Source organism: Rhamphochromis longiceps, linkage group LG9, assembly GCF_057381845.1.
Source record: "Rhamphochromis longiceps isolate RC_006_pf linkage group LG9, R_longiceps_female_GT1.1, whole genome shotgun sequence".
Classification (NCBI taxonomy): Eukaryota; Metazoa; Chordata; class Actinopteri; order Cichliformes; family Cichlidae; genus Rhamphochromis; species Rhamphochromis longiceps.
In genome coordinates this window covers 18,573,091-18,587,114 of record NC_140565.1, presented here as the reverse complement: position 1 = coordinate 18,587,114, position 14,024 = coordinate 18,573,091, and the positions used below count along the sequence as shown (strand labels likewise).

The 14,024-nt window shown below is 40.5% G+C and overlaps 1 protein-coding gene across 2 annotated transcripts in view; it reads right to left on the bottom strand.

Moving 5' to 3' along the window:
• The window catches only part of rttn (rotatin), a 37,106-nt gene extending 24,927 nt beyond the window's left edge, over positions 1–12,179 (bottom strand). Inside the window, exons 1-19 of one of the 2 annotated variants that reach the window (XM_085418604.1) lie at positions 12,037–12,179; positions 11,577–11,764; positions 11,072–11,261; positions 10,809–10,889; positions 10,622–10,712; positions 10,268–10,382; positions 8,600–8,750; positions 8,146–8,314; positions 7,343–7,533; positions 6,978–7,097; positions 5,920–6,083; positions 5,623–5,835; positions 4,464–4,576; positions 4,246–4,372; positions 3,785–3,910; positions 1,737–1,853; positions 1,041–1,180; positions 258–429; positions 74–173 (exon numbers count right to left, since the gene is read on the bottom strand). In XM_085418604.1, coding sequence (XP_085274730.1) covers positions 74–173; positions 258–429; positions 1,041–1,180; positions 1,737–1,853; positions 3,785–3,910; positions 4,246–4,372; positions 4,464–4,576; positions 5,623–5,835; positions 5,920–6,083; positions 6,978–7,097; positions 7,343–7,533; positions 8,146–8,314; positions 8,600–8,750; positions 10,268–10,382; positions 10,622–10,712; positions 10,809–10,889; positions 11,072–11,261; positions 11,577–11,764; positions 12,037–12,067 — 2,599 coding nt within the window. In that variant the 5' untranslated portion in view covers positions 12,068–12,179. The remainder of the gene's footprint in view (positions 1–73; positions 174–257; positions 430–1,040; positions 1,181–1,736; positions 1,854–3,784; positions 3,911–4,245; positions 4,373–4,463; positions 4,577–5,622; positions 5,836–5,919; positions 6,084–6,977; positions 7,098–7,342; positions 7,534–8,145; positions 8,315–8,599; positions 8,751–10,267; positions 10,383–10,621; positions 10,713–10,808; positions 10,890–11,071; positions 11,262–11,576; positions 11,765–12,036) is intronic. The other variant, XM_085418605.1, reaches the window with a different exon arrangement.
• Between the last annotated feature and the right edge of the window lie 1,845 nt (positions 12,180–14,024).

The following is a 14,024-nucleotide window of genomic DNA, read 5'->3' as shown; positions in this document are numbered from 1 at the left end:
GGAAAAATATTAAAATCAGACAAAAGATGAGTTTATAATACTACTATAAATATAGCTTTTACAGATATCTCACCTTGTAGCACCACAGAAAGCTGTTCTGCAGCTGACCTTTTCAAGGTGATATCAACCATGTCTGAGTAGAGGATACTAAACAGCTTCTCAACAGATTCCACCTAAGACATAAAACAAACACATAGGTAAGCACTTACTTTTATTAGTGCACACATCAGTTTTGTGCTATGTATGCAGGATTATACCTTTAAAACAGACTTCTTGCTGGTATCAAGTGTGATGTCTAAAGGGTTTTTAAGGCAGAAGAGGTTGGGGAGCGAGGCAATCATTTGTTGATCCAGTTTTGGCCGGGCTGTATTTGAATCGTCGCTTCCAGTGAGGTGGGGCAGGAATTGCTGCACTGCTGCTATTCTCACACTGTTAATAATGAATAATGAAAGAATATAAGCAGGTGTGGTTAAGGACTTATAATTGCTGCAAAACAACCTAATTCATGCGGCGAAGCAAAAAAAACAAAACAAAAAAACATTTACAGTTTGATTTTTCAAACAACAACTCAAGAAATAGCTGGCAGTGAAGGCGGCAGCTCTATTACTTGCTGCCAGAATTTACCAGGGCTTCTCTGGTGTTGATTTCCATTTCTATCAATATTCATAGATTGGGACCGGATGAGAAAGTGTTTTACACAGGCCTCGAAGAGCATTTGGTTGACATGACAAGCACCTGACAGCAACACAGAGGCCTAATATACCCACCACAAGTTGGAGAGTACATTTTCAGGCTCTTGAGTGTTTGTCTGGCTAACAAATAATCCCGAGAACCGACGTCAAAATCATCAAACAACTCCACGAAAGGAAAACGGAAAAAAGAAAAGAAACATGCCAGACATCCAAGTATACTCATCACAGGCACAAACACACACATTTCTGATATGCACACAATTCCGGGCAGGCACAAAATGCTCAAACGAGCACAGAGAGAAACAACAAGAAAGAGCAACAAAGGAAAGACCCAGAGAAGAGACTCACGCGGGCTGCTTAGTGAAAAGGAGTCGCAGTGCCGCCTTTAGTTTGGCTGTACTTGGGAACACACTGTCTCTTGCCATGTCCGACATGTCACTTATCAGCAGGACGCAGTTTCCCAGTGACTCCTCGGTGCTGGCGTAACCCTGCCGCACACAGACACACAAACACACACAATTCTCAAGACTGCCTTGGCAGACAATAAAGCAAACAATGGGGAATTCCAGCAAAGCGGTGCAAAAGTAAATAAAATATGCATCACTTTGATTACGGGTGGTTTCGTTTTGTCTCTTGTTGACATGGTGGGCCCATCTCTGAATGGCCTTCTTGAATTAAATCACACTTGACAGCCTAGTCAAAGCCTCATGTTTATTCATGAAGAATTTCCTGGCTTTCTGTTCCCTGGAACTGAACAATTAATAAAAAGTTTTTGTTTCTCTTCCCCCTCCACTCAAAAAGGAAACAATATAACAGAATATGTAAATGAGAAAATAACCAAATTTTTCTCACTGGCAGCTCAATGCACAGTCTTTGTGGTCCAAGAGTGCTAATATTGCACTTTTGATCATAGCTGTTCTCATTGTAGGCAACATACACCCATTCTTCCCTTCCATAAATATTGTTTAATAAGCTCCAATGAGATGTGCGCTTTATGAGCTCTGCAGTGCAAATACTACTGAGCCTCTGAAGAGATTACAACACCTGTAATATGGGCATGACCGGGTAAAGTGCCTCATTGAATCTGTCCCAGGCTGATGCTGTCATCATCAATCGTCCCTTGAGCAGGAATAGCAGGATATCCTTGGCAAGAGCATTCACCTATAGATCACAGGTAAAGTGCTGAGTTCACAAAGGCATTGCTGATAAAACATCTACTAACAAGTACTCCATGTGACAACTTTGAAATGTCTGAATAATTACACAGGTTTAGCATGTAATGTCCAAACCCCCTCCACAAACCCCTCTGCTTTTAATCTCATGATTACCTGTGAGTGACTGTACTCCATTATCAGAATGAGCTCTCTCAAAGGTCTAAAACTTGAAAGGTATAAGTAGCAGAGGTGGGACCAAGTCATTGTTTTGCAAGTCTCAAGTAAGTCTCAAGTCTTTATCCTCAAGTCTCAAGTCAAGTCTCAAGTAATGTCAGGCAAGTCAGAGTCGAGTCTCAAGTCACTGGTGTAAAAGTCCGAGTCAAGTCACAAGTCTGAAACTTTGAATTTCAAGTCCTTTCGAGTCTTTAAAAAAAAAAAAACAACGAAAAAATAATGTTGCAGTTATATGCTAAATGTAAATATTAGACCATGTAATTTTAAATCTGTGTTTTTCTCAACACATGACAAAAGTGAACGTAGAAAATATACACAAATTGTGAAATTGCACCTCTTTAAAATGCAGCTCAATTAAACCTAGCTCCAATAATAATTTTCACCGACAGTTCTGAGATAAGCTGCATGTTATTCTTGGATGCGGTTGTAGGACCAGCTTTAAAATCGCATGACAAAAATATCATACACATTAAAAAAAACTGTATCACCAACGTAGCCTGGACAACATTTGCTAGTTAGATGAAGTCAGCTATCTCATTGTAGCATATTTATATGCATATTTATAATCATACGGTTCTTGGAGTGAGCGCATACGATCATGAAGTTTAGTAACTTCAGGTCACTGCAACAAGCCCAGGTACAGTTTACCGACGGATGGGTGCAGGACCTTGAAATGCACCGTGTAGAACGAAAGACCATCGTACGTATCATAAGTTTACCAGTCTCACAAATTGTCGTCATAAATACACATTCCTTAACCGTTTATTAATAGGACCTTTGAGCTCAACGGTAATTAATTAGCAGTGGAAATAATTTCTGGTACCCATCACAGAAATGTAGCAGTGACAATAATATTGTATGCTGTAATCGTACTGGGCAATTAGTGATACAAAAAACCTGTTTTATCCTGTGAATAAAAGTATATGTTTTTGTCAATGTACCATAATAACAGAAGCGAAACGCAATATTGTGTCAGGACAATTCACTATTTATGCACAATAAATAAAGGAGCATAGCGCGACAATTTCTGTTCGGCGCCAGACTTGCTTGTAACCTATATCACTAATTATGTTATGAAAATGACGTATTAACTACTAAAAAACACTGACCTTCGTGTAAATGCTTGGAGCAGACTAACCTGTGAGCTGGAGTGTTCTGGGACGTTATATTTGGTCTTTGAATGGCTGCAATCCAGTCGCCTCTTTGTTACTTCGGAAACATGGCTCGAACAATTTCTCTTCAACGACGTAATCCGATAACAACCGATCTCTTTACCCGTCGGCTTCCCGTGGCTGTCATGTGACCGGCTATTGCAGTTAATGATACAACAGCTTCTTGACATTTTTGTGTTTCTTTTTATCGCTGTGTAACTGATTTTAATTGAAAGCCTGCGTGCGCTAGTACCGCTTGCCACGAGTTCCCAGAATCCTTTGCGGTTCTACCCGTGAATGACGTCACATTTTCAATCTCTATATAATATGCATGTTAAATTTTATATTTGGGGTAAAATATCAAGTCTTTTCAAGTAAACCGGTTCAAGTCCAATTCAAGTCCCAAGTCATTGGTGTAAAAGTCCAAGTCAAGTCACAAGTCTTAGAACATTTTTTCAAGTCAAGTCTAAAGTCATAAAATTAATGACTCGAGTCTGACTCGAGTCCAAGTCATGTGACTCGAGTCCACACCTCTGATAAGTAGTACATTTACCTTTTGTGCCGAATCTTGGAGTCCAAAGGTGCTTATTTCATAGAGCACCCTGTGGTGGAGGAGGAAGCTAACTCCAGCACATGCCCCTGGTTCCTGACGTGTCGCATTCTGGATGCCAAGGCAGTCCTAGGGGTATATGTAATCACACCAGAGCACATCATAAATTCTCACTATTCTCACTTGTGCTCGCATATAAGAGTTTCAATTCACTTTAAATGTAGAAACTCACTCTAGTCAGTAATTGGCAAAATGAAAAGAAAGACTGATTTCAAATGTCAAGTGGGTTTTTTATAGTGGCCTGTCAAAGAGCTGTGACTCATCCATCTTCATCCCACTTATTTACATATGGGTGCCCCACTAAACAGGCTCACATTAAGGCTATATCACACTCATATATTTTAACCATGACCCTCCGCACTCATCCAAACAATGACTGTCTATATAAGATGGCTTGCTCTAACCTTGACCAGGTTTAAAGTGCATTCATATGTTTCTGTCTTGACGGGCAGTAAAGGATGGGCCAGCAGCTTGAGGAGGAGTTTCTGGCTCTCCGTTTGGAGGAGGGGACTGGGCTGTTCAAACTTCCACCTATAAGAAGATAATCAAATGGATTTTAACTAACTTCGTTAGCAAAAAAAAAAAGTCATTACTATGACTGACTTCAGATCTGATGTCTTACAGATAAGAGCAAATGTGAACACATTCTTTGATGATAGGCAAGTGCTGGTGAAATGGAAGGCCATCTATGGCTTGGTCTGCCAGCTCCACTAACTCCAGCCAATTCTTCTCCCCCTTGAGAAAAAAAAATACAATGTTTAATTAACAGTCAAGTAGTGATGAGATACAGTCTGAAAAGACTTCACTATAGTCATATATAATCATATACTTTGTTCAGGGATAACATTATGACCACCTGCCTAACACTGTATTGGTCCCCATTTTGCTGCTAAAACGGCTCTGACCCATTGAGGCATGGACTCCGCTAGACCTCTGAAGGTGTGTTGTGGAATCTGGCACCAGGTCTGATCCACTTCCATGGATCAGATGTCTTTGTCTAGCACATCCCACAGAGGTTTGATTGGCATCTGCACAATTTTTAGGTCAAGTCAACACCTCGAACGTGTTGTTGTGTTTCTAAAACTATTCCCGAACCGTTTTTGTTTTGTAACAGGGCGCACCATCCTGCAGAAAGAGGCCTATGGGAATATGGGGTAACACCATTTTCACGAAAGGCTATACGTTGTCTGGACCTGAGGTAGGTGGTGCATTTAGAAGTAACTTCCACATGGTTGCCAGGACACGAGGTTTTCGTAGCAGTATACTGCCCAAACCATGACACTGCCTCCATCGGCTTGCCTTCTTCTCATAGTGTATTCTGGTGCCAGGTGTTCCCCAGGCACATCCTAAGATGCACCCGGCCAGCCATGTGACGGGAAAGAAAATGTGATTCATCAAACCAGCCAATCTTCTTGAATTGCTCCAGCCTTTGCTCCCCACGTGCATCAATGAGCCGTGGCCACCCATGACCTTGTCCCTGGTTCAGCACTATTCTTCGTTGGACGACTTTTGATAGACACTGACCACTGCAGACAGACATATATAGCTACAGTTTTGGAGATGCTCTGACGTGTTGCCTAGCCATCACAATTTGATCCTTACACTCAAATCCCTACGCTTGCCCATTTTTCCTGCTTCTAATACATCACCTTTGAGATAATCACGTTTACTCACGTCACCTGTCAGTTGTCATATTGTTATGCCTGATCAGTGTGTAGTGTATCCATATATATATACGTATAAAGGATGCCTAGTATTTGTATTTGATGTGGTGATTATACCTCCGCTTGTGCTTCCCTGAGAAAGATGCAAGTGGATTCCATCCAGAGGGCAGCTCGGGTCACCCTCCTGTAGATTTCATGGCTGTCCGAGTTCACCTGCTCCAAGTAGGCCACTGCTGTCTCTTGCATGCTGGGTAACAAACTTCCCAATGATGTGTCCAAGCATAAGTGGAAAAGAGCTGTTGCAGTGTTTTCTGGGAGATTGTCACTAGCCTGTGTGATGTTCATAGAATGATTAACTTTCAAATGGAAAACAGTAACTGAATCAAAGTGATTCTGTCACACAAGCACACACACCTTCTCGGGTGGGAGGATGGTCTGTAGGAGTTTAATGGTAAATATGGCAGCGCCTATGTAGGCTATTCTATGGTGAACCTGAGAATTGTTGGGAATATCCACTGAACAGCTGTGGTGATAGCTCAGTATATCCCCCAGTAGCTCCATGCAGGTTTGCAGCTTCTCTTTCTAAAATAAACACAAGCAAAAATGTAGACAAACACACACACTGCCACACAAACGCACCAATACGTGCACATGTACTCGCACTGTGTGAATGTTCACACACACTCAAGACACAGCTTCTGGCTGCGAGCCAAGAGAAAAATTGTTCGTTCCAGGGGTTAGGAATTGAATGTAATCAGATTTCAGGGTTATTTTGGGACGAGATACAGATCCACCCTATCTCTGTATGAATAAATTGGAACAATCTATTCTCAGCCACTTTGTTCTGGGTGTAAAAATTGTTCAATGGAAGATGAACACCAGCAGGGGGCAGTACATGCCCTCTGCATTGCTGAGGCGGGCATGAACAGTTTGGTCCATTCCCACAGGAAAAACCTAGAGGTTTGGCACACAAAAGCTGCTCTCCACATAAAGATGACAAAATAGTTCTCAGGCTGCAAGGCTCTGGGCATGTATTAAACAGCAGAGGGCCACAGGGGCCTGGACTTGACAAGTGTGTAAATCCCCCTGCAGAGGAACATACCCTTTAAAACAGCCATGCAAGATAACAAATGATTCTGCATGGTAAAAAAAAATACACCTGTTTAACACAATCTATTGTGCGGACTTTATGCATGTAATAAATGAAGACATTTACTAGCCCTGCAATTCTGTGCTGGGATAAACCCAAGGGTACAGATGGGAAGTTTGCATGTATGCAAGAAGTTCTTTATAACCAGCAGAAAGCCTCTGTAACCTTTATATAACACATAACGCTCAATCACGTGCCCGCAGTTCTCCTTGACAGTCGAGTACCGTATGCCTGTGGCAAATTGTCTGGTGGCCAAGTCAGTTCCCCTTTTCACTGAAGTGTCTATTCATCTACATAAGAGGCTGTCATGAGTTGTGTTGACTTGCCAGCTCCATCCCCGCCAGGCTGCGATCGTCCCAGACCAGCTCACAAACGCTGTCCCCAAGCAGGAGGACAGCGTCACACAGCAGCTCCAGAACGCGATGGAAAGCATGCAAACCTTCTGAGAAACAGCAGAGTGAGAGAGAAAACAAAGCAAGAGCGGAAGAAATGTTTTGACGTGATCAAATAACAATGGAGAGAATCCAGTCAATGTAGAGAAACAGGTGAGGGAATCTTAAGTTCAAAAAATTAAAACAAACAAACAATTGAGACTGAGATTATTGATTAATGGCTTAAAAAATAGTTTTACCACTCATATTTGACCAAATAAGATCATTTGAAAAAGACAAGCATACTGACACTTACCTGTCTTAAGCAGTGGTATGGCACACTCCATAGAGGCAACAGTAAACTGAGCCAAAGTGAGCTGCCGTAACTGCAACTCCAACACATCTTCTACACCCAGATCAGGAAGCTCCACATGGGCCACATCTGCAGGTGAATGGGCCATCTGTCTGGGGGCCTGGACTGCTCCTCCACTTCTGTGTGAGCTGCCACTGGATGAATTGCACACAGACGAAAAGACAACTGTAAATTTGTGATCTGTTCTTGGACCATTCAAATGCAAGGAGTGACGTATCCGCTGTATAGGGATGGAACATAAAAATGAATATGCCATCACATGAATCAAACCTGATTTTTAAACACTACAGACCGGCCGCTAGAGGGCTCCTAGTGTTTTCATATTTAGAAGAACATCCTTCACAGTCTTTCTTTTCTTTCATACTGCTTTATCGTCTTGTGTGGGCTGCTGGCGTCACTAGTGATTTTGTCATTATCAAAGCCACAGAAAACCCTACTGTGCACAAATTCTCAAAGAAATGTAAGACTCACTTCTTAAGCCTAATGAAAAGAATCGAAAATGTTGAATCACGTCAAGAATATCATTTCTACAAGCAAAGTAGAATGACTAACGTAATACCACGCACGCCTCAGAAGTGTGACAAAAAGCTAAAGGGAGTCTCTACTCTAGGAGCCAATATGATTACTAACATCTATGCAAACAATACCTTAAACAAGAAAAGATACACAAAAAGAGACACATTTTTATTGGTTTTTTTTTAAGTATATATTTCAAACATACAGTCATGTCGATTTCATACGCGTACCTATTAGAAGCTGCGTCTCCATCTTGACCATCTCCTCTGGCTCTCTGGCTTGTGCGTCCCACTAAAGAAGGCCGGGGAGAGCACTCGGACCCAGGAGAGGAGGCCCCCGAACGCTGGGTCCCCAGAACCTCCTGGGTGTAGGAGAAGGACGAGTTCTGAGAAACTGGATCTACGCACCCACAAATAAATAAAACAAATAAGTTAAATGCTTTGATATTTGTTAGACATTGATTTGTGAATATAAAAATTAGGAATTCACGTTGTGGAAGCAATATGTTCTAGATCAGTTTTAGACTTGAGTTACAAGAAAAATACAGCTGATTAACAGAGGTGATAGATACCAGGTAGTGATTTACTTATATAAGCATGCAAAAATAGCTGAAAAATCACCACATAGATGACAGTGGAAGATACTGATATCATTATTTAAAAACAAGTAAAAAGGGCACGCTACCTTGTTTCGCAGAGTAGAAGCTTGGGTCTTGATGAAAGCGCAGCCGCCTTCTTAATCCCACACAAAGCTGCCGGAGACAGGAAAGAGCCGACAAGTAGATGTAGCCTGACTCCTCTTTACCTGGACCCAGCCTCAATAGGGACAGAAGGCTCTGCAAATGGAACGGGACATTAACGGCATAACAGATTACATTACTGCTAAGGTGTTCAGTGGATGAACACCTTGTAATATCCAATAAAGGTTTATTGCAAATGTGTAAAAACTGCATATTAGTCAATTTACAAAGCTACGCCGAGACAAACACACTGTATACCAGACTTAAAGTCAAGACTGACAGAAAAGCCGTAATAAAGTTCACTGGATAAAAAGGGCAAATGGAATTGAATTATTGAAGCAGCAATTTGTTCAGAGTTCAGATTCCCTGCCCTCTGAAGCTAATGATGTCATGTATCTAAATTCAAGCCTTTTAATTTTGCTTAATGGCTGCAGTAGCTCGAAAGAGGACCAAGTAAAGCCACAAGAAGTACTTTTCTGTAATCGTTTCTTTTTTGGTGATGACACTGCTGGGTGACAGTATGTTAATGCTACCGTGAGACCGATGTAATTTAATGCACCACTTTATTAGCAAAATAGTAATGTTCACTGTGGCTCATCAGGGCAAAATGATGTCTCCCCCAAAACTCTTTTTATGCCAGTGAAACAAAAGAGCTCACAGAACTGATGTGCTTTGTTACCAAGATGACAGTGGGGAGATACATCACACGGTGTTGCTCGCTTTAAAAGAAATGGAGACGGAGTATGTATAGCTGTACAAAGTGGAAACTCATTGCAGACTTGAGTATTACGACCCCATGGATCAGCTGCCAGCAGAAGCCAGCAAGGGCCATCGAGGGCGACAACTGTTCAAAGGCTGTGCCTGACAGCGTCCTGTTATACAGAAACTCTGCTGCTCAAGGAGGCCTTTGAGGGAAGAAGCAAAATGTTCTACCAAGGACTTTCACACCTTGCAAGAGGTACATCATGACAAAACTACATCCTAGCAGCAATCTAGTACCTGCTCAACCAAAGTAAGCCTTCGGGAGCCTCACAGCCTCCTACAAGATCAGGGACGCAGAATTATAAATGGATGCTTTGTTCAAGGACACCATTTGACAGGTTATTATTTTGACAGTGGTTGGAGTGACCATCCTATAAATCCGCTATGAGCTGGTCACGCTAGCCACTCAAAACAGCGCACTGCATCTAATCAATGTGAATACCATTTGGCTAGAAAATAAAACCAGACTCTGATTTTTTGATTGGCATCTTCAACTTCATTTCTTAGGAAACCGACAGTGAATAAAGCATTTTCAAACCAAGCGAGAGCAGCGTTTGTATTCAGTACAGAGATCGTTTCTGAACATAAGCACTACACATGATGGTTGCTAAAAATCATAGAGTCTATAAAATAAAAACAGTGAGAGCTCTTCTAATGCCCTGATAATTAAATAATGGAAATTGCAATCACTACAGCATTGTCTCTTTCTGGTCGAGTGTGAACATTCTCTTTGTTAAAAAAAAAAACAAAACAAAACAAACAAACAAAAAAACTACAAACCCCCCAGCATAAATGTAGAGACAATAGACATGTGTACACAATAACAGTGAAAAAACACCCAGATTCAATACCTTTACAATGCCCGGCCTTTGCAGAAAGATCTCAGCAGGAAAGTCTTGCATAATGACATCACACAGAAGTTCACAAGTCGTTCGCACTAGGTTGGGATTGCTGCTCCCCAAGGAACTGTTTCAAAAGAACCACAACAGAGTTATTTTTAGTCTCACACGCTTGTGGAGTTGATTAATACAAAGAATTTCAGCAGTAAAGAACAACACAAATACTATGCAATGTATAGAACTGGGCATCAAATAAAAACAGGTTTGAATTCAGAAATGGTTGAAAAACAAAGCTAATTATAATACAATTAAACTGGGTGAAAAGTGTAATATGCTACTACTTAAAGACATGCATTTGTCTCTTACTTCTCATTGGAAGAAAGTATGTGCCTGTCTGTGTTTGTCAAAGTCAGCCATGGAAACACAGAAAACTTCAGACATCTCACAGATTCGTGCTCTATATAACACAGAGGGATAAAGCATGAGTCCTTTAAGGAAACAAAAATATCATGCATAAAACATTAGAGAAAGATTTTTTTCAAGCAAAAGGTACCTGCTATCTTGTGAGGCGGTATATCCATATTATTTGGCATGCTCTTGTGGAAATAACCCATTTTAGGCAAATCCTCTTGAGCTGAAACAACAGAGACACGAGACTTGTAGCTGGGATAATATCTCCGTACAAGAAAGTTTAAAGCAGTTTGGTAATATAGACCATTTCAACCAAACTGCCTCTAATATCATATTGTGAAAATTTAGTATTTTATGAATGACAGATGCTAAAGTTAAACAAATAATTGGCCTAACATTGAACACCTTTTGAAGATGTACTACGTGGTCCATGTGAATAGACAACTACGCGACTGGGGAGGAGTTCTGGTAGGTGGAACAGCTGGTCCAGGGTTCCATCAATGACAGCTCGCAGGCTGGGCTCCACGTTAGGAGACAGTTGGGTGAGAAAGTCCACCGCCCCAACGTCTCGCAGCATCTGGGCTGCACTTGGATGCTCCAAGACACAATAGTGCATAATCAGAAAACTGGAAATTATATGTCTTGGTTTGATATTGTGTAAATTTTATACAGGTGACATAAGGTTTTGGAATCATGCGGTGAAAATCAGAACAAAAGTAAATCCTTCATTAATTATGCATTTTAAGCCTGGTTAGCTTTTGGAAAAAGAAAAAAATACTGAAGCTAAGGCCAAAATTACATTTAAAGTTCACGAGTGTAATTTGCCATCTGGCAGACTGCTCTTCTCTACCTACAATTCTTGATTTATTCACCTTGCGTTGCATCTATTATCAGTATACTTCTTATCTACCTTTGATAAGGTTAAAAGCAATTCAAGGGCCTCTTCCTTCATTGGCACCTCGGGGAAATTGAACCACTCCAGAAGATACACAAACAGCATCTTCTCCTGGACAATATCATGGACGGAAATCAGGGAAAGATCCAGCTTGCATAAGATGCTCTTCAATGCTCGCGCTCTTATCTCCACCAGAGAGTGACCTGAAAGTTATGAGAAATCAAAAATATTAAACAGGGGAAAAATTGGAGCAGAGTTAGCAAAGGCAGCTAAGGTTCCCTGACTCGGGGTTCCTTTACAAAGTTAAACAGTTTCATGATAATTTAAGTGCTGTTATTCCAAACAATGACAGCCACATATAAAAGTTGAGAGGGAGCTGCTATTGTTAGCGGCTAACGGGTTTTGTCATCATTAGTTAAAGTAAGCTATAGTCAGCTTCTTGCGCGGTATTTTCCTAGCTAACAGTTCAACGCACCCATTTTCCTTATAATGGAAGATAAATCCATGCTCGGTGTCAAGTTATGATAAGTTCTCCTGTGTTAAAGTTAAGTAAAAGCTTCGACCGAGGTTTGTACATCTGCTGAGCTGTTGTTCGCCAGCGTCATGTCAACAACGTCTGTTTTCAACTACCGCGCCAGCGTCACTCCACTTCCTGTGCAGGTCAGGACCGGGTGCGTTTACTTGAAGCAACGGTGTAGGAAAACTGATACACTGAAGAATTAAAGCTCTATTTTATTTTACATTAACACAAGTTACCTTGGAGGAAATATTTCAACTAACTTAAAGTAAAATATTCGTATATCACATAATCATAATATAACATAATAACATTTTCATTCATTTAAAATAAATACGCCACTAAAGGGTCAAAAGAATCCCGAGGGACCATAAATTATCAGCAGCTGCAAAAAAATAAATAAACACCTTAAAAAGTAATAAGAATAAATCGACCTGAGACAAACAGTGTGTCTTTTAACTGTATAGAAAGTAGACTTACATTCAGACAGTGACAAAAAAGTTAAAGTTTATTTATAATGAAAAGGGTAAGATTAATGTATTGAAGCAAGGGTTTGTTGAAAGTTGATATTCCCTGGCCTTTGAAGATAGTGGCATCATGTTTCTAACAAGCCCCAGTGGTCATACGTGGCAGGGATCCATCTATTTTTCTTTATAGTAGTGAAACTTGCGGTGTTATAGTTATAGTCAGAATTTTACATACATTCATCATGGCCATGAATGTCAAAATAATGTTGGTCTTTTAATGATTTCTGTGAACTGTTCTTTTTCCAGGGTGAAATTATTCCACAGCATACATATTTGATAGCTTTAAACAACAAGAATTGAGTGGACAAGTTTGAATTTATTTTGAATTTTTTCTCATTCAAACTGGGTCAGTAGTAGACATACAGGCTCAAATATATACACAATAAATACATTCACTTAAACCTTTTAATAAGTTGTAATAAGTTGTGCTAACTTCTCATTAGTGATCAAGCATGACTGAAATTTGCAGTTGCATACACAGACAGGACAAATGTCTTCTAGAGAAGTGTTTTATGCTTAGATGAGACAAAGATTGAGCCACAGTAGCAAGAGGCTTTCAAACTTACAAGCACTGTACCAAATGTCAAACTCGGTGGTGTTAGCATCATGCTCTCGGCTCTGGTACATTGCACAAAATGAATAAAATAATGAAGGACGGGCACTGTCTCTAAATTCTTCAACTTCACATCAGTTCAGCAGCTAGATGGTTGAAACCTGGATATTGTTGGGTGTTCCAACAGGACAATGATCCCAAACACACTTCAGAACTGGTTTTGGAATGGATAAAGCCGGCTAAAATTAAGCTTTTGGAGTGGACTTTCCAAAACCCCAATCTCAACCTCCTATTGAAAATTTGTGGAATATGCTTAAAAGGGTACCAGGAAATCAACTAATATAAATGAAATTTACCAATTCTACTAACAAGAGCAGTCGAATATAAAACCAGAATTAGACCAGAAGTTGGTTAAAAGCTATCAAAAGCATCTGGTCGAGGTGCAACTTGTTAAGGGACATTTAGCAAAATATCAGATGGGATGTATGTATATATTTGAGCCTGTATGTATATTTTGATCAGTGTGGATTAGAGAAAATCATAAATAAATTCAAACTAAAAGCTGAAACCTGCCATGAAATTCAAGCCTATGGCGAGTTGAGATACATTTCTAACCACAACTGTATTTTGCCCTCCCCTCTAATCTTACCAACACTGATAACAAAAGTCCTGAAACCATTTTAGTAGAGGGACCTGAGACCTGCTTAGGAGATGCATGCACTGTAAATCACAGGCGATCAACAAATGTCTGTCTCTTGTCGGCATCTTGTTTGTCATGACCCATGTGATGTGCAGTTTGGTTACAGACCACTCTCATTTGATGTTTTGAAAGTTTCCACAAACACCCTGAAGCAATTTCTCTTTCT